At 41.2% G+C, this 20,797-nt stretch overlaps 1 protein-coding gene across 4 annotated transcripts in view; it reads left to right on the top strand.

Annotated features, from left to right (window-relative positions):
* Positions 1-20,797, top strand: part of Ros1 (ROS proto-oncogene 1, receptor tyrosine kinase) — a 131,582-nt gene that overhangs the window by 80,049 nt on the left and 30,736 nt on the right. For all 4 annotated transcript variants that reach the window (XM_087910994.1, XM_087910983.1, XM_087911003.1 and 1 more), the window contains 7 exons: positions 1,153-1,297; positions 2,016-2,248; positions 2,340-2,516; positions 7,873-8,041; positions 9,523-9,640; positions 13,697-13,887; positions 17,092-17,175. In XM_087910994.1, the coding sequence (XP_087767120.1) occupies positions 1,153-1,297; positions 2,016-2,248; positions 2,340-2,516; positions 7,873-8,041; positions 9,523-9,640; positions 13,697-13,887; positions 17,092-17,175 (1,117 nt within the window). The remainder of the gene's footprint in view (positions 1-1,152; positions 1,298-2,015; positions 2,249-2,339; positions 2,517-7,872; positions 8,042-9,522; positions 9,641-13,696; positions 13,888-17,091; positions 17,176-20,797) is intronic.

Below are 20,797 nucleotides of genomic sequence, written 5' to 3'. Positions count from 1 at the left end.
TTCCAAGAGTGATAAAGACTTGTTCTTATGACCTAGCTATCCAACAGAAGAGCAAAGAGTGAGTTAGGCAGAGAGAACATGACTATTATATGTGTCTGTTCACAGCATTTATCTACCATAAATATATAGAATATTGCTATCTATTTGTTCTGTGTGTTGTGACACATACTCTAGGGACATATCTGCTTGTAATTTGTCATTGTTTCCCTAATTGCTGTGAAATAGTAGGTATGTATTAAGTCTCTCTCATTGTCCTTGTTGCTCTGAGACATCATCTTACTATATAGTCTTAGATGGCTATACACTAGTCCCATAACCCCAAGCCCAAGGTTGACCTTGAATTTGCTGCAGAATTCCTTGCTTCTACAGTCAGGCATTGCAGGCACATATCACTGTGCTTCGATCTAACTATTTCTTGGATAAATGAATTGTCACTTCAATACTGGTGTTGGTTATCAGAGTGATGGAATAATCTGTGTCCAATAGCTTGCTCTGTACTTGCTTTATTTAACCAATTCAAAGAGGGGAAATTAATCATCAGCTTTGGGCATGAGATACTGTGTGTTATCATAAAGCATGCATTATTCTTTGGGTCATTTGGCTGGCCAGACTATGTTGTGATGCCGGACCTTTCTGTTATTAGATTTACTCTAGTTTCCTGTCTGTAAATTGATTAAGATAGGTGTAAGTCAGTGACTCCCAACCAAGGCAATCAGAATTGCTAAGAGCAGCACCAATGCACAGTGTGTTCAGAACCTTCTTGGCTGGTTCAAAAGCACAGCTAGGGTCGAGAACCAGCTCCCCAGGGATGTTGTTTACTTCGTTAGACTTTATTTCTGAGAGTGTTTAACTGCCTTTCTTTGATCTTTTGCTGTGGTCACCTAAGTTTGCAAATGTGTGTTCCCACATCCCAGTGCAATGAGAACACAAGTACTACTGCCCTCTTCTGGATCTCACTGCCTGCGTGAAGTGAGTCATTTCACACTTGCTGAGAGCTGACTGCCAGTCATTTGTCACTGATTCATGGAGGTGGCAAACATGTCAAACCTGTTATAGTAAGACAGCAGTATCACGAATCAGCCAGGACAACTGTTTTCAGTCATTTGTATGACACACAAGAATTAAATACTTCTTTTTAAAAATCAATTACAGGAATCACAGGAGAATGTAGCCCGTATTGAAGGTTTGCAGCCATTTTCAACATATGTGATTCAGGTAGCTGTGAAGAATTACTATTCAGATCCTTTAGAACATTTACTCCTGGGAAAAGAGATTCATGGAAAAACTAAAAGTGGAGGTGAGTTATGGGCTGTTGTGGGTTTATAGTGTGGAATTCCATGATATGTGTCTGTGTTCTTTATCTGAATACTAAGTAATGATCTTTATGGGAGTGTTTAAAGTTGGACAAGAACAGTGAACTCAGGGAAACACACGTCAGTGACTTGACCCTGGCTCTAGCCCTTGACAGGGCTGAGTAATATCCAAGAAAAGCACCAAGTGACCGGGAGGTGAAGCATCAAAATGCAGTTTGACCAAGAAACACATTCTTTAGTTTTACCACAGAGTGTCACTCTCTTCCCATGTATTCCTAGGTCTCTGCACATGTGGCGAGACAGGAAAACCAAGATGTAACGAGACATGCGCCTCAGCATCCTGAGACTTAGGGTAATACAACTCCACGGTCTTAAAAAGAGATCGAAATTGTCCAGGGTGGAGCTCCTTTCTTTCAGCCGTGTCTGATGATCGTCACAAAGCTTCCCCGAATTACGTAGTTCATCACTTGCTGTAGACTTGAGCTGGCGTCAATGAGAACGATGTGGTCACCAGGCAAAAATAGACACCATCTTTTCAGGCAGCCTGCTCACTTCCCATTATGTAAGAGGCCAGCTTTCCTCTGGACCTCTGTAGCTCGTTCAGCTCACATGACGGCACCGTTCCTCAACTGACTCTCTCGCTTATTCCCACCACCGGGCGCTGTTGCAATGTCCCTTTTCCTTTGCTTCTATTTATTTCAGTGCCCGGGGCAGTTAGTCACATCAACGCAACTGTGCTGTCAGACACCAGTCTCCACATCCTATGGACAGAATCGCCTAGGCCAAACGGGCCCAAAGAGTCAGTCCGCTACCAGCTGCTCATGTCGCACCGGGCTCCGATTCCTGAGACGCCCCTAAGACAGGGTGATTTTCCAAATGCCAGGCTTGCTCTCCTTGTCACTAAGCTATCTGGTGGACAACTCTATGTGTTGAAGGTATTGAGGGATTGAGTGTCCTGGGAACTTCTAGTCGCCATAGTTACGCACATGTTCTGAAAAGGCTAACATTTTATTTTTTAAACAAAAGGTTCTGGCCTGCCACTCGGAGGAAATGTGGTGTACTGAGAGTCATGCTGTCACCATTAACATGTTTGATACACCGGAGAAACCTTCTGCCTTGGTTCCAGACAACACTAGTCTGCAGTTAGACTGGAAAGCTCCGTCTAATGTTAACCTCACCAGATTTTGGTTTGAACTCCAGAAGGTAGACTTTTGATGCAAATTCTTATTTTATGATGTGCAATAGACTGAAAAGATTTTTTTTCATAAGCAGAATGTTCTTTTGTATAAATCAACAATGCTTGCCCATATTCCGTGGCTCAGATTGGCATGAGAATCGTTAAGTTATCCAGGTAAAGTTCTGTCCAAAACAGTGTTCAAAGTTCAGTTTGCTCTTAACGGGTGGTGGAGTGGCCCAAGGGTAAAGGTGCTTATGGTCAAGACTGAGGATTTGATTTGATCCATGGGACCCACAAAGTAGACAGAGAGAACCTGTTCCCACAAATTATCTGCTGGTCTCCACGTCAAAGTCTTGGCACATGTGTACCTTCCCACCTCTCCTTCCACACTAAATAAATGAGATTAAAAAATGTCTTTAAGAAGACTCATATAACCCAGGAAAGCCAAGGCTACACAGAGGAACCCTATCTCATACCCCCCCCCCCAATTCATCTATGGTCTTGAGAGAAAGCTCATCAGTTAAGAATATTGGCTGCTATTTCAGAGGACCAGAGTTCAATTCCCAGTGCCCACATGGCAACTTACAACTGTACAGGGGATCTGACCCCCTCCTCTGACATCCAAGGAGCATCAGGACAATTGTCCAGGGGACCTGACCCCCTCTTCTGACATCCAAAGAGCATTAGGCACACACATGGCCAACAGACATAGATCTGGCAAAGTATCCATACACATAGAAGTGCAAGAACTTATGTAAAACTATGTAAGATATTTTACTAATTTCATATTAAATATCAAGTAAAATATTAGTTATTAATGAAGTTAACTTGGTTTATATGTTTTCAGGCTTAAAAATCCACAACAATTTAGTGTTTTCTGTGAACAATATAATAAACAGATGGACAAATGCCAAAGCCTTGTTTAGATGTGTTCTTACGGCATTTAAGTAGAGTGCAGCGACAGAAGAGAAATAACATATAAAGCTGCTTTATCCTCAAGCTCGTTTGCTGATAATTCATAAAGTTTAAATGTTTTCTTTACTCAAAATTCTTCATGCTTTGCTAAATCAGTACCCAAACTAACTTTTAAGATGTCAGTTAATTGGACCTCGTTAAGGAGGGTCGTGCTAACTTTCACACTGTTGCACCAAGAACACATCAGTAAGGTCTTTGTGATTGCTAGTTGCCGCTCTTACTGCACTCTATCGGTGTGCATGCCTACATATATGTAGGCTTACATGGACTCTTTGGTAAAGAGTGGTTAGAAATATCTTGTTTGGGGATTGCTTAAAGCAAATTAGAACTGTCACAATCTCACTATTTCTTAAAAGGTGAAATTGGTCCCTGGTAGTTTATTCCCATTTATTTTTAAAAATAAATTTACAATTTGTTCTTTGAAAATTTCATACCTGAATGTTGTGTATTTTGATCATGTCCCCCTCCTGTTCCTCTCCCTTATCCCCCACTCCTCTCCTGACATAGCCCGAATCCTTTCATGTCTGTTTCAATAACCCACTGAGTTTAATCAGAGTTGATTACATGTATAGGGTGTGGAATTATTTAGTGGATCATGGTAACTTACCTGTGCCTCTACCTTCAGAGAAAAAGGGCTTCTTTACCCTGTAGAAGGAGAGAGCTGCTTGTTGGTTCCCAGCCACCCAGCTAGCTTAGCCCTGAAATAATCACACAGAAACTGTATTCATTAAATCACTGGCAACCCCTTAACCTTTTCTAACTTATTGGCTAACTCATACATATTAATTTAACCCATTTCTATTAATCTGTATATTGCTATGTGGCTGTGGCTTACTGGCTAAAGTTCCCAGCGTCTGTCTCTGGCGGCCCCATGGCTTCTCTCCAACTCCACCCTTCTTTCTCCCAGCATACAGCCTAGCTTTCCATGCCCAGTTCTCTTCTTCCCTGCCATAGGCTCAAAGCAGTTCTTTATTCATTAACCAATAAAAGCAACACACAGACAGAAGGACCTTCCAACACCATTATCCTAACATCCATTGACTAACAGTAGCTCACCAGGAAGAAGGACCTCACTTAGCCCTTTCCCATATGTGCTGAAATGTTGACAGAATGATCTTGTTCTCATTCATCCCCTCTACTGCCCTTCCCCTGTGACCTTCTTTTGTCTCCCTCATCTCCCAACAGTAACCCCTTCTACTTATATGTCACATGCATTCCACTGTTTCTTTAAAATTCCCCCCTCCCATCTCATGGCCCCTTTTCTCTTCATAGGTTTTTAAATTTTACCATAAAAGATATACTTTTGTGATTTTTGTAATTTTTTGAATAAGACAGAAAATGGAGCATTGAGTATTGAGTTGGTCAAATGAAAAAAATCATAATTTAAAGCTTTTTAAAAACAAACATTAAATCTGTTTTAATGACTTGTTGTTTATTTAAAATGGTTACCTCACAGCAATAAGGCTAAATTGGAGACATTGGACAATGGTTTGCTTTTCAAGTTACTTAAGTAAGCTTAATGCAGTTCATGTAAAGTCAAGGGGAAAGAATGGTGGTGTTGCTTCCCAGACTGGGGAAGATGTGAGGGATTATAATGAGCTGGCGTCTTCCTTTCTTGACGAGGAGACAGAGACTGAGATAGACACTATTGTGAGTCAGATGCAGCCAGTTGGGCACAGACAAACCCCAGGGCTGACACATCTCTAGAACAGTCCCACTTGGGTCTTGTCCATGGAAGGAACATGAGTCATTAAGTCATCCCATTCCTCAAAGTCCAGAGAGGGCAGCAGACAGGGCCCTCCTGGTTCAATCCTCTTGACTTCCAGGAGGTGCTTTTATTGTAGACTTCCTCTGTTCCCAGACTTTTCCAATACAGGTTCCTTATAGGCCACTTAGAAAGCCATGAAGCTACTGGGTGTGTGGTAATACACTCTTCTAATTCTAGCTTGTGGGAGGAGGTAAGATGCTGAGCCTGAGACCATCCAGGGCTTTCCACCGAAAGAGCCCGCTTTTTAAAAGGTACACTGTGAAGCTGAAAGAGGTTCTTTCTGCATTTGTGACCACCTGTAGTACAGGTGCATGGGCAGAATTGAGGGCTCTGACTTTGGATGGTGGATAGATGATCTTCTCCCAGAAGCTCCATCTCTTTTGAGTGACTCAAACTTGTCTCTTAATGACAAGATTATTGACAATGACCCCATAAATCCACATTGAGACACTTGGAAGATGAACAGGGAGGGGAGGTTAATTAGAAAATGCTCCTTCTAATTAATTTTTCTTTATAAATGAAAGAACATCGTGGTAAAGTTTGTTGTTCTGACACAATTTCCTTGCCTTTAAAATAAAGAAACCAGAACATAAGCTAAAGATTTATTTATTTGTTTGTTTTGAGACAAGGTCTTTCTTATATAGCCCAGATTGCTCTTGAATTCTTTATATAGCTGAAGATAACCCTTGACCTTGAACTTCTGATTTTTCTGTCTCACCTTCTCAATTCTAAGATTAAGGTGTTCACCACCACGCCTGGATTATGATGTTGACTATCAAACTTTGTTATCAGAGCTTTGAAGACGATAGGTAGATACTTCACCAACTTAGGTACATTCCCAGCCCTCAAGCTAATTTTTTAATTTATGTCTCAAATTATGTAAATTTAAAAAATATCTTAAAAGTGTATAGAAACAGAACATATTCAATTTAAAATCAGAAAAAATAATTTTACTTTTGCTTGTTTTCATAGGAACCTATTAAACTGTATTTTTCCTCTTAATTTTTGTTCTCTACTGGAACTATGTGTTTCTGAAGTTCTGATCTGTAAAATACTATAGGCTAGTCACTCTCCTAAATGGGGTAAATAACTAGACATTCTCTCTGGGGTAGCCTGCTCCCCTGTGCTTGCTAACTTCTGGCAAGTGGAAGGTTCCAACTCCCTGTGATTTTTTCTGGGATAGCCCACTGCAGCTGCCAAGTTGGTGGTCTGCCCAGAACATTCACTACTGCTGCGAGGCCAATCTGCTGCCAGCGTTCCAGCAAGTACTCTTGGTAAACATCTCTCCTGCATTTTAGGAGCTCTGCTGATTTCTAGATGCCTAGAATGTGTGGTTCCTTTAGTCCAGTCACTAAAGGTACATTATATACCATATCATTAAGAAGGCAGGACTTGACTGGCTAAAGTTTATAGTATAGTTGGGAATAATTTCTCTCTCCCTCCCTCCTTTCTTCTCTCTTTCTCTCTCTCCCCTCGCTCTCTTTCACACACACACACACACACACACACACACACACACACACACACTCAGTCTGAGTACATAATGCACATTGAATCATCTGTTTAATTAAGCCATTTCATTGTGTCTCAGTGGAACTGACATAGTCACGAGTTTAGTACTGCATTGCCTTGAATAGCATGTCTACTTCTTACTGTTTCCATTCCTGCTGTCCTTTTCCCTTTCCCCCCTTTTTTGTAACATGGTGATCTGCCTCCTGAAACGGCAATAGAAAGTAATCCTAACTTAATAGAAACTAGTGTAAAGTGCCTGTCTGATGGTATGATGCGACCTCATGAGGGCTGAATGAAAAAGGAGATGCAGAGGAAAGTTTATTTATAGAAACTGACCTTCTTAGGAAACGCTACCAAGGAAAAGACATTATGAACTCTTGACAAAATGCCACATCCTTTGTCTTTCTTATTTGTACAAAAAACACTTCCCATTTTCAAGTAATGCTTTTAAGGACCTAAATAGAAAGGATTTTTAAAAAGCAATTCCACGGGTAAAAACCTTCACCTAGATGAACTTAAAGACCATCAGATGTGTAAAGTGTGATGGAAGCAAGATCACCTATATTTAACACTCATCATCGCTGCAGAGGTTCTATCTGTGCAATGGTGGGTGAGAGTTTCCCTCCTTGGAGGACCTAGGGTTCCCAGGAATCTGTGTAAAACATGGCTCCACATATCTGAAGATGGCATTAGAAGAAAATTCCAAATGTTTTTGATTTGCTTGTGGATTTCAACTAAGAATCAAAACACTTAAGAGTATGATCTTAAAATGAGCAACTTCCTGGAATGAAGGCAATCACCCTTGCTCCTATCCTCTTGCTTTCATTCTTAGTCATCCTGCCTTGGCCTTAGTGTTTGCGTTTCAGGAGAGCAGTGTGCTTCAGGTCTGAGTCCTCCCCATTGCAGTCAGGGGTGCTCCACCTTGCACTTATGCTAAAACAGGTTGCTCATCCAATTACAACCTGACATAGACAACAATGGCACCATGCATTTTTAGGGTACTGTTCAGAGTTAAACACCATAAAGAAGTTCTTACTTTCAATATAAATAAATTTAAGTTTCAATCAAGTACCGTGTCCATAATTTTCTGAAAAGAATAAAAATCTTTGCTATATTTCTTTTTCTAGTGGAAATATAATGAGTTTTTCCACGTTGAAGCATCATGCAGCCCAGGTCCAGTCTATGTCTGTAATATCGTGGGCCTCCAGCCCTATACTCCTTACAACATCCGAGTGGTGGTGGTCTATATGACAGGAGAAAATAGCTCCTCGACTCCAGAGAGCTTCAAGACAAAAGGTGGGTATCAGCATCCTCCTCAAGCAACGCAGACCTCTCTACTCCTTACACATCTCCAAATTCTACCAGTCCAAGTCTAGAAGCTTTCTTCAAAAATAATTGTATCTACTCAAAAATGTATCTTAAAAATAATTGTATCTACTTTTAATTTATGTATGTTAGTGTTTTGTCTGAGTGTATATATGTGTACTGCCTGTGTACCTGGTGCAGTTACCAAGTACTAAAGTTAGACAGAAAAGGGTGCTGGATCTCTTGGATCTGTAACTGGAGTTAGACATGACTATGAGTCACCATGTGGGCGCTGGAAACAGAACCCGGGTCCTCTGCATGACTAGCAAGTGTTCTTAGCCTCTGGGCCATATCAGATGTTCTCCTGACAGTCATTACTATGTCTGTAGTGTAAGTGACAGAATGGAAGAGTCAAGAGTGGTTACAGGAAGGACAAAGAATGTCCTGGTTTTGTTTATTTATTTATTTATTTATTTTGAGATAGGTTGTCTCTGTGGCTTTGAAGCCTGTCCTGGAACTAGCTCTTGTAGAGCAGGCTGGCCTTGAACTCACAGGCCTGCCTTTGCCTTCCGAGTGGTGGTATTAAAGGCATGCACCACTGCTGCCTGGCTCTGGTTTGGTCTTTTAGGATCCCAAGATGGGCAAAACAATTTCTTCTTTCAGTTTTATGTTATCCTCTCTAGTTATATTGTGTTTTGTAGCAAGAACTAAATGAAATGGGGTAGCCAAATGCTCACAAAACAGTCACAAAATAACTTTTGTAGTTCAAATGCTAAAATGAAAAAAAAAAAAGCAAAACTGAACCCTACATGTCTCGTCAGTTAACATTCTGAATACCATAACTCCAGATTGACTCCTGCAAGGGTCGAAGGCAAAATGCTCTAAAACTGTGATGGTTTTTAAATTTGTACTTATTGATTATTTTGTATCAAGATGAGATCCGTGACTGATCTTCTCACTAACTAGCTAACTTATTACTAATGAAAGCTTTAGATACTCACTGAAAAATCTGTGCTTCAGGGCTGGGGAGACAGCTCTAGCAGTAGAGTTCATGCTACGTGAGTCCGAGGGCCCGAGTTCAGTCCCCAGAGATCTGGATATGGCAGAACGTTTGTCATCCCAGTGCCATGCAGGTGGAGACAGGTGGATCTCCGGGGCCTAGCCCAGTGGGTGAGCGCCAGATCACAGTGTGGGTGCTGCCTGAAAACCAAAACTTGAGGTTGATCTCTGCCATCCACATACATAAACACATATACACACACACACACACACACACACACACACACACACACACACACACAGAGAGAGAGAGAGAGAGAGAGAGAGAGAGAGAGGAGGGAGAGTGAGACTTTGCATTTGAATATTTCTTTAAAACATTTCACTTTTTTCAATTTATCCCAGAGAAAGATAGTCAATGCCAAATATTTTATACTTCTGACATGTCAGTCAATTCTCTTTTTATCCCCATGAAGCTGGAGTCCCAAGCAAACCAGGCATTCCAAAATTACTAGAAGGGAGTAAAAATTCAATCCAGTGGGAAAAAGCTGAAGATAACGGCAGTAGACTGATGTACCATATCCTTGAGATCAGGTACGTATCAAATGATGCTTTGTGTACCACAAAGAGATAAGCAGTTAATTACAAGCTGGTCAAAAGGGATAATTTTGTCGAAGTACATTTATATTTCAAAATGAATCTTAAGGACGTTTGTATGTTTCTCTATGTTCTTTGCTTGATTCCTGGCATCTTCTAATGATGAAACACACCACATTGTTCTCAGAAATCTGCCACTGCTCATTCAAACTTCACAGAAACCACTCCATCATAGTTCATGCCACCGATATTTACTTACTATCCACTCTGCCTAAAAAGCTGAGCCAATGTTGAGTGTCAGATGACAAATACCTGTAAACTTCTGATGTATATCTATATAATCTATATAACCTATATATATCATATAATATATCTAAATTATACACACACACACACACACACACACACATATATTAACAAAGTTAAATGCTCTCAGGTGAGAACTGGAGAAAAGCTATATATTTTTTTCAGAATCAGAGTCTAAGGAAGGGGCTGGCATCATCGTTCCACATCAATAGGTATGTAGGCTTCTCTATCTCTCTGAGGTTAGCAGTTTGAGTATGTTTCCAGAGGCCGAGAATGTGCTGTCAACTAAAACCAGCAGCTGAGAAGCACGCGTCCCCTCAGACCCAGCCAGTTTGAGGAGCTCAGCGAGGGAACTGGCCCAAAAGGACCGACTCCATGCCAGCTCGAGGGGAGAGTTCCAAATCCCCAAGACACTCCCCTCACGGGACTATGAAGCCATCTTTTAAGAGGCTCCAAGGACAAAAGTCACTTCCATAATTATAGTCCTGGCAACTTGAGCTTTAGGTCTATTTTTGCTTCGTCTCATTCTGGCATCCCCAGAACCTCAGAAAATTTCCTGCTCACATTAGAAAATTCTCTTGGCTTTGTTTTCAGTCGAAACCTTCAGGAAATACATTGTCACTGTTTCTCATGCGCAGTAAAATATGTCTTTAGTGGAAGTATCTTGGTGGCCTGTGACTATGTGTGGAACATCCAGGCCACAATATTATTTTTGCTAGGACCCCTTAGTGTGTTCCTCTGAGTAAGACCTTAAGTGTGTAATTAGGCATCCCCTTGCCCTGGATCTCAACTATTGGCACTAAAGTATTATCACTATAGGGCAGGAGAAGTATTGTCACTGAGTCAACTCTTTGGAAAGTTAGACTAGTTAGTCTAGTTAGTTAGTCTAATTCTATTTGCACTCTATTTTTTATCTCCACCCCTACCCAGTATTGGAGACTCAGCCTAGAGCACACTAATCAAGAATGTTACCACTGAGTCACATGACAAACTACCCTTTAACTTCTTGAGATCAGGGTCTCGCTATGTTGTCCAGACTGGGCCTTGAACTTGCTCTACAGCCTGGTTATAATGTAAACTTGTGATCTTCTTGCCTCAGCTATTAGAGTAGTGGGGAAAATACACCAGTCTGGTCACTTAAGCCACAGAAATTTCCTCCAACAGTTCATCTGACTAGAAATCTGACATCAGGTCGGGCGGTGGTGGTGCACACCTTTAATTCTAGCACTGGGGAGGCAAAGGCAGACATATCTCTGAGTTTGAGGTGAACTAGTCTCTAGAGTGAGCTCCAGGACATAGAGAAACCCTGTCTTGAAAACAAAACAACAAAACAAAAAAAACACACATACAAAAAGTCTGACATAAGGGTGTAAGGAGGACCACACTCTCTTCTGACTTTCTAGGGAAGACTCCTTTCCCACCTTGCCTCAGTTTCTTGTTCTGGGCCTGATCCTCTTGGTTTTGTTTGACTTGTATATGTATCTCACTCCAGCATCACATACTCTCTTCTATGTATCTGGGGTCACTTTCTCTTTTCTAAAAGACTACTTGGCATTGAACTATGACATGCCCTCACTTAGCATGTTTTCATCTTAAAGTGACATGTGCCACGACCTTATTTCTAGTCAAAGTCACGTGCATAGGTTGACTGGGTATAGATTTCAAGAGTAAGGGGCTATTACTAATTCCAGTTACTAACTGTATTAGATTTTACTTTTCCAAAATGTTTTTCTTACCTGTAAATGGAAATATTGATGTCTCTCTGTTTCTTTGGGTTGTTGTGAAGACTCAGTGAGACCAAAGACACAATGAACTCCACTGTGTTGCATTCTAAATAGAAGGTGCTCACCTTATGTCAATGTTTCCATTGCCTTTGTCTTCCAGTATCTGTGGAGAGTCATTTCTCTCCTTCCTAGAGGGTTTTATGGCTTAAAAATCAAAGTTATTCTCATTAAACAATGAATGAAATTGCCATAACTTACCCTGAGGATTCACAACATATAAAAGCATGGCATAATGATTTAATTAGGGTGGCCCTGAAGATACCTTGCTTCTGGGAACAGTTGTGATTAATACTGCTACCCCATGGCTCTTATTGTTGTTTCTCATTCCCTGGTCTCCTGCGACTCAAGCCTTGTTCCCTACCTGTTTCTCAAGGGCAGCTGTAAAAGAAGACTGCATTTTCATTTCTGGGCCACCCAGACCAAATAATCACACAGAAACTACATAAAATACAACACTCTTCGGTCAATAGCTCAGGCATATTCCTTGCTAGCTCTTACATCTTAAATCAACCCATTAGCCATAAGACTGCAGCTTACTGGTAGGGCCCTGGCGTCTTTCTCCTTTGGCAGTTACATGATGTCTCCTTGGCTCTGCCTTCTTTTTCCCTGCATTTAGTTTAGTTTTCCTGCCTACCTACATTATGCCTGGTCATAGGTCAAAGCAGCAGCTTCTTTATTAACCATTGGTAATACAACATATTTACATCATACAGAGGGTAATCCCACATCAGTCAACTGTTCAGTTACTGGGAGCATAGCTAGCTTCTACTCTGGACCCCTAATACTGATGTGACCTGAAAAGTTTTAGACCTTCTTTGACAGAGAGGACACAGCTGAAAGCCCTGAATTTGTCTTTTGTCAATGATGTTATTAAAAACCATTCTGATTTTATCATGAACTCAGCTATTGTTTTATATGAAGATCATATCAAGATCAAAGTCAGTGGACTGTCTTTGAGGAGAGTATAGGCCAGTGTAAAAGGAAATAATGAATCTTAGAATCTCATATATACTGATAACTTTGGTGGCTGAACTATGTTTATAATCAACTTATTGAAGTGTTATAATATCATCCTTTCAATTTTAAATTCTGTATTTTATCCACATACAGCACAAGTCAATTATAAGTGATACAGGAGACTTAAACATTTAAAATATAAGCCATGTATGGTATTTATGTCTGTAATCCAAAAGTGTAGGAGCAAAAGGTCTGGAGGATCATATGTTCAAGACTATCCTAGCTGCGTTAATATCTCTGTTTCAAAACCCAGCCAACCAACCGACCAAACAAAAAGACTAGGAGCTGGCTCAGTAGGGAAGAATACTTACTCTGCAATCATGAGGACCCGATTGTTAATCCCCAGAACCCACATAAAGGCCAGGTGTGGCTGTGTGCATGCTTTTAATAGCAGCACTATGACAGGTGGAGACAGGAAGATCTCTGGGGCTTGCTGGCTACCAGTGTGCCTTCCAGTTTAGTGAGAGACCCTGTTGCAAGGGAGTAAGGCAGAGAGTGATAAAGCAGGATGCCCAATATTTTCCTCTCGCCTTTGCTACACATGGAGAGCTGTGCACACACATGTACATATGCACCACACATACATGCAGGAGCAAAAAGATCAAAAAAGAAAAAGAAAAGGAAAAAAAAAGTGCAAACTTTCTAGCTAAAGAAAGGTGAAGAAGTAATTATGTGTTTGAAGTTCAGCAGTTTCCTGCATTTTAAACAGCAGGAACAGGGCCTTCAGCTGTCTCTTTGCGTTGATTCTTCCTTACTCTTCGGATGGACTGAATTGGTTTGCTTGTGACTTGCCAAGACTTTGATAAATGTGCTCTCTTCTGCAGCAAATCAAACAACAGAAATAAAGCCAAGGGTCAAGTGCGTGCTAAGTGGTGAGAGACTAGAAAGAACAGCACGTTGTCCTGTGTGCTGTAGACGACTGTTAATCTACTGATTTCTTTTGCAGAAAGGGCACTTCAAGTGATTCCCAGAACCAGAGTTTACGGTGGAAGATGGTGTTTAATGGCTCCTGCAGCAGCATCTGCACGTGGAAGTCCACAGACCTGAATGGACCATTTCAGTTCCGAGCAGTGGCTGCAAATAATATTGGGTTTGGAGAATACAGTGGAATCAGTGAGGCTATTGTGTTAGTGGAAGGTATATTAACATATCTGTCTATGTACTAGTTTATTACATAAACATTTAGTGCCAAAGATTGATATAGTCTTAATATTAGCCACAGGTATAGTGGCTGAATAGCTATTCATACAAACTATTGAAGGGTTCAGCTTATCTGGTGTATTCTTTAAGCATCGTTCTTATCTTGTTACTTTGCTTCTCTGGAAATAAGCGGCCACTCTGAATGTCTATGATCCCATTTCCATTCTCTTTCATAGACTTCCAAGACTGTCCGCAATCTGGCCTTTAATCTATTCAACCATCGTATTTGCTTCCTAGCGCTCTGTTACATAAGAGGCTTAGAACTACTCTGTCTCCCTTCTTATTTAGCTGTTCCACTATGTATCCTACTTTAGGTTATGCATTATCTTTCTAAACACCCAGTGTTCCAATTTGCTTCCTATTGCCATGACAGAACACTGATCAGTAGCAACTTTAGGATGAAAGGGTTTATTTGACTTACAGGTCATAGCCCGCTGTCAAGGGAAGCCAAGTAAAGCAGGAACTCAAGATGGGAACCCAGAGGTAAAACCTGAAGCAGAAGTCACAGCTAGCTGCCTGGCTTTTTGGCTCCCATCCCCATGGCTATCTTTCTCATGCATCCTGGGCCACGTTGCCTGGGGTTGGTACCATCGTGGGCTGGGCCATCCTATACTAACTGGAAATCAACAGATGACCCCACAGACGTAACTATAGGCATTTGATAGAGGCAATTATTCAACTGTGGGTTCCTCTTCCCAGGTATGCCAAGTGTACAACAAAACTAACCAGGATTTATACACCAGAAACTTCAGTGACATGTTTGATTTGCCCCTTTATAAAGTCAACAACTTCAATTGATTTTGAAGAGAAACATAGCAATTTCTTGTATTAAAAATTACATTTATTTATTTGTATATATGTGTACATAGGCATTTTCCTGCCACAGTAATGTGTGTACAGGTAGAGAATAACTTTTAAAAGCTGGTTCTCTCCTGCTGCATGGGCCACAGGGATCAAACGCAAATTGCCAGGCTTGGTGGCAAACATCCTACCCAAGGAGCCACATTGCCATCTTAATTTCCTGCTGATTTGTTTCCACATGACTGTTCCACACTTACTCTCTTGATTTCAGGTATCTTTTCTTGTCTGAGCTCTCGGCTCTACCACATCCTTGACAATTTAGCTGAAGATAAGCTTGAGCCTTTGCCCATCATTGAACAATGTGGAATGGCGCCATTTCCTGATTTCAGTGTGGCGTGTGAAGCCTCCTGGGACCTACCCCTCAGGGGTTCATTTTCCTAGCATTTGTCCCTGTGATACAGCCTTTGTAATTAGGTCTTTGACCTGTAGTTCCTTCAGCCTAAAAGATCAGCCTGTACTATCTCCCATGCATCCCTTACCTGGGATTTCCTTTTTGCCATTGGTATTGTTTAAATGTTTTTTTTTTTTTTTGTGAGCACATTGTATCTTAGTCTTTATTCCTATACAACATCACTAGGACCTTTATGTCTTTGCTTTCTTACTGCATTTGTTTTAAGTGTGACTTTTCATACATGAACTGTAGTATTTATAGTAGGTCTGATTCTTAACTTATATTATGTATATAGAAAGTAGCACCTTGATTTAGATTCTTCAACAAAAGCAGATTTTAATTATGTGGTGTGTTCTCATCTGGCTGCTGGGAGTTTTCTTTTTCTCTTTGTGTGTGTGTGTGCACTTGAGAATCAAACTCTGGACTTTGCAAATGTGAAGTAAGTACTCTGTGACTGAATTACATCTTCAGCAATGACAGGAAATTTAATCTTACTCATCTATTTCATTTCTAGATTCTTACTAGTGTATGTTAATTACAAATACTAATGGGCTTCACTGTGACATTTTCACTCAAATAAATAATGTATCTTGATCATAGTCACCCCATTACCCTCGCTCATCCCCTTCCTACCACCAGCCTTTCATCTGAAGTCCTAACTTAAATGAACCCATTGTCATGTATAATTGCTGTACAGTAGGCAAAATGAATTATTTGCATTTTATACCTACATTTCACATAAAGCATCAATCACTCTGGGTCATCAAGATGGTACTTGTTGCCAAGTCTGTAACCTGAGTTTGTTCCCTGGCATTCCCATGGTAGTAGAAGAAAACCATTTCCCACAAGCTGTTCCTGACCTCCAAATTTGTGCCCGGGCAGGCAGATACATGCACATATACATGTATGTAATACACACAAATAAATTCATAAAAAACTGCAATCAAAAGTATCCAGGAGAGCTGGCTTGGAAGCTTAGCACATTCATTCATGCAGAGGTCCTGGATTTGATTCCCAGCACGCACATGGTGCCTCAGCTTTCTGCAACTCCAGATCCCCCAGGGATTTGATGTCATCTTCTGACCTGCACAGGAACTTCACGCACATGGTGCACAGATGTGCATGAGGACAAAGCACTCATACACATAAAACTAAAAGTCAAACTGCCATCATTCTTAGTTATATTATAATCCGTCAGTTAGTACTTGCCAAGATAGTTCCTGACAAGGGTCAAGTTGTAAACGGTGTAGGTTTTGCCGCTTCTGTCTGCTCTCTGAAGCTACCTCCTCTTCTTCGTTCTCCTCTTGTTTTTTACTCCCTCTCTTTTATTTTTTTCTAAACTAGCTTTAAAATGTAAAAATTATTCTTAGCTCACTTCTTAGGAAGTTTTAAAAAGCTGCATCCAGGTTTGCCCCCACAGACTGGGGTTTGCCAAGCTGTGGTCTGCACATTTGTTTCCTCTGTAGACAGCGTATCAAAGACATTCTGCCATACTTTCATGTTGGTATTCCTTAGATAAATTTCTGTGGAGTTAAATGGGTGTGGTCATATAATGGAAAATAATAAATCTGTTATTTTTTTAATATATGAAGATAAAGACTCCTTTGTCCCGAATTCCTTATAAAGAAGCACACATGTTTTCTTAGTCGTCTTAAAATAGATTGGGTGGGGTGCTTCAGCGAGATGATGGCAAAGTAACAAAAGGAAGAGCAACTTTCTTCTGGGTACACGATCTCCACCTAGTTGACTTCTGACTGCCAACTGCTAAACCACTGTCTGGTAAAAACCTCAGAGGAGCTGGCTCATGCTAACCAGTGTGTTCATGCTTGGGAAGATGTGGGATCCTTTAGCTTGTGTGAATTAATTTCTTTTCCCATTTATATCCTTAGATGGTTTTTGGATAACAGAAACAAGTTTTATACTTACTGCCCTAGTTGGTATACTTCTGGTCACTACAGTCCCTCTGACCTTTGGTGAGTATTCTAGACTTTACAAGCAGGTATTAAATTGTTTATTAGATCTTGCTGACTGATTTATTTTTCAGCTTACTTCATTTCCTACATGAAACACAAGCTGGTTAAATAAGTTAATAAAGTTCACAGCATTTCCCTTGACTGTCTTTTCACAGTTACTCACTCCTGTGTTTTTTTTTTTTTTAACCAAGGGATGCATTTGTATTCTTTCACGTAAAGGTTTATTTTGGCTCATAGTTTTGAAGGTGTTGGTTCGTGAGCAAGTGGTGTGTTGCTCTGGGTGTGTGGCAGTCCTTCATGGCAGAGGTATGATGTAGTAATGTCCTCATCTCATAGCTAGGAAGTGAAGGGAAAGAGAAAGAAGCTGGGGTCCCACATCATCTCCAAGAACATGTCCCCAGTGACAAGACTTTCCATTAGGCCCTAAAACCTCTGTTTTCCAAGGATTTCAAGCTGAAGAGGAAGGCTGTAGTACATGCACCTTTGAAGAATATTCTGGGTACAGACTACAGCATGGGTTAGCTATCCCATGGCAAATACTTCAGTATTTACACTTGATAGAATCCTTGAGATGCAACTGTTTGTGAAGACACTCTATTTTAGCTTTCTGTAAAATAGCACTTGGTTCTGATTAGCTACTGCAAGTGTTCTGTGGCTTGTAGGCTAGAATATAAATAAAAGAGAAGCAGCCAAAATTACAAAAACAGCGCAGGATTAATGGGAAGCCAGTGTCAGTCACTGGTTGGAATAGCTTTGGTCCCCCAGCAGACAGCTCAGTTTGGAAGGAATGGGGCCTCTTAAGGAGACCCATTTCTGGTCTGTGAGACTCACTCTTGCTTTCTGACAACTGATAGGCGTACTCAAAATCCCTGCTCATTTACTAAGGACCCCAAAGCAGCAGAATTACAACAGGTAGCTGTTTCCCATTATTTATTTTATGTTAATATGATATTCCTTAAAGATCTGCCACTTTTTAATGTTCATTTTAACTATGGTTAAAAACACAGAAAACCCAAAATAGATGGTAAGAAGTTGGGCCCAGAGGGTTATCACCACGATCATACACTCTGGCATGTTCCTATTGTGCAATACATGCTAACATCACGTTTGTTCAGTTCCCCATGTATCTTGGTTTGAGTTAGAAGATGGCTGAGTTTTCCATCTACTGCTGATACCAAGCACATCCTCCCATTACCCAGAATGGTAAGAAGAGCATGACGCCAGAAAAGAAATCCCAGCACATACTCAGGAAGCTGCGACTTACTGTGTTGATAAAGTAAGAGAAAGTGACAAGGCTGCATTCTCCCTGGGGAAATAAAGCTATGATTTAATTCAGTTTTCCCAATTGCTATTCTTTCTCCAGAGTGACTGAAGGTAAAAGGTCTCAGACAACACTTTGAACTTGAACTGAGGTTTATCCATCCAGATAACCCGTGCGATGCCTCTAGCTAAGTGGGGAAGCTAGGCATTTTCGCGGAGCCTGCCAGGGTTTTAACCTGTGGTTCCAGGGAGTCTGTCTATCGCACAGCTGATGTTTGTACCACTAAGCCAGTCCCTCCAGAGTTACTCGTCTGACTGTGGTATATTCGGCAGTTGGCATATTGGCTTGACTTCCTGTCTGCTTCCTGCTGGCGGGCGAGTAACATGAGGAACCCTTCATCTCTCCTTTGCCTGCCTACTTTCTCCATCACCACTACTTGAACCCATGACACTAGTGGATGAACATGAGACCATTTCAATGTTTTGTGTGCTTTTGAGACATCCCATGGATATCTGGCTTTCTCAGGACTTAAAGGTCTTTATTGTGCTTGGAATTTGTGATCTGGGGGCAGTAGCTAAGCTAATTTAGTGTTTGCTTCTCTTAGTAGTGCGTGTGGTTGTAGCAGTAGGAATGGGCGAGTGCATGAGAAAAGACTAAGTTATTAAAATAATGAAAAGTAGCAATTCTTTAGAAATGTCATTGTTCTGAGGGCTCTGTAAAATTGAAACAAAGGCTTAAAAATAAGTCCTGGCAGCCTGTGGGTTGGCGAGAGGTCATATCTGATCCGCAGCATGAACCTCGTGCCAGGGAAAGGGGAAGTTGTAAGCTGTAATCAGTGACCTCAGGAGACTGTCCTTTAATAATGGTGGGAAGACATATCTGCATGAGAAGTTGCAGCAGGATGCTAAAAGTGACACGAAATGTCGGCAGCCCTGGCACGGAGAGAGCACTGGCAGTCACAGTCGGCCTTTCAGGGTCACTGATGAGTGATGAGACAGTCTGTAGAGAATGAGGTGGTGTCCATCACTGAGGATGCCAGGGTGAGAGCAAGTGAGGCTTAGAGAGAAGTGCTTCAGTAAAGGGGCTGGAGACGCCTCTGTGCGGTCCCTCGGATGGAATGTCGCAGAGTGAAACTCTAACGTCTTAGATACGCGAGGAACTTTGTTGGGTGCTTTTGTTTTGTTTTGAGACAGAGCTGACTAATTGTGGAACAGGCTGATCTCGAGTTACTGCTCCTGCTGCCGCAGCCTCCAAATTGGCAGAATATTGTTGTGCACCACTGTGCAAATGTTCACATTTTATTAATCATTTCCACAGCACTTCTGCTGATTTTAACCCCTGTACCAATATACAACAGAAACAAGTGATCTTACTGACATAATTATATTTTAATCTTTATCAAAGAATGTCTTCTGAACATTATAAAATGTGAAAAGGGGGAAGTACAAATCACTCATGATTCTACAAGTAGATAGGACCAAGGCTGTTGTTTGTCAGAGCAAATTTTCTACAGACGTATATGAACAACAGATATGCATTACTTTGAATGTATTTCTGTTTCTGTAGTGCAGTAAGCAGGTGTCTGAGAACACTCTGAATAGAGTTGAACTTTTGTTTTAAGGAGTCTACCAGGGAGCACGTGAAACTCCTTCAACTCTGGGGCAGCTAAACATTTCAGAAGATGTCTAAGAGTTTAACCAGCGATTCCAGAATCTAAGTATTGCACAGCTGTGTCCCCCCCCCCCCACCCTCTGTGTGTATATGTGGAGGCCAGGGGTCAGTGTCAGAAATTTTTTTCTATCCCAATACATTTTAATATTTTGAGACAGTCTGTCACTGAACCTGGAGCTCACTGATCATCAGCTAGGCTGTCTGGCTAGCAGGTCCCCAAGAGCTGCCTGTCATGGACCTCTATCTGCAACACTGGGGTTACATGTATGTGCTACACCCAACTTTTACATGGGTTCTGGGGATCTGAACCCCGGGTCCTCATGCTTGTGCAGCAGGCACTTTGTGTACTGAGTCATCATCTGGCTTGAACACACACGCGCACGCGTGCGCACACACGCACACACGTACACACACGCATGCACGCACGCATGCACATACATTTGTACCGTGTGCATCACACTGGAAACATTTTACACTTGACCTCAGCCGAAAGGCTGGGCAGAGATCAACTGAAAACATTTTAAATGTGCCGTTGTATTGGAAGCATTCCTTCAAGTCTGCCAGTGTGTGATGCATGGTGGGAATGTCTGGATGCAGAAGGAAGTTTGCTTCATTAATAATTATTCTGCAAGCTTGGAAACTTTGTTTGGTCCTAGCTTATAGTTTATTTTGAGAAATGCATTGTAATAA

The sequence above is a fragment of the Myodes glareolus genome, chromosome 1 (assembly GCF_982192425.1).
Source record: "Myodes glareolus chromosome 1, mMyoGla1.1, whole genome shotgun sequence".
NCBI classification, from domain to species: Eukaryota; Metazoa; Chordata; class Mammalia; order Rodentia; family Cricetidae; genus Myodes; species Myodes glareolus.
The sequence above is the reverse complement of the archived record's forward strand: the minus strand, read 5'-3'. Positions and strand labels throughout refer to the sequence as shown.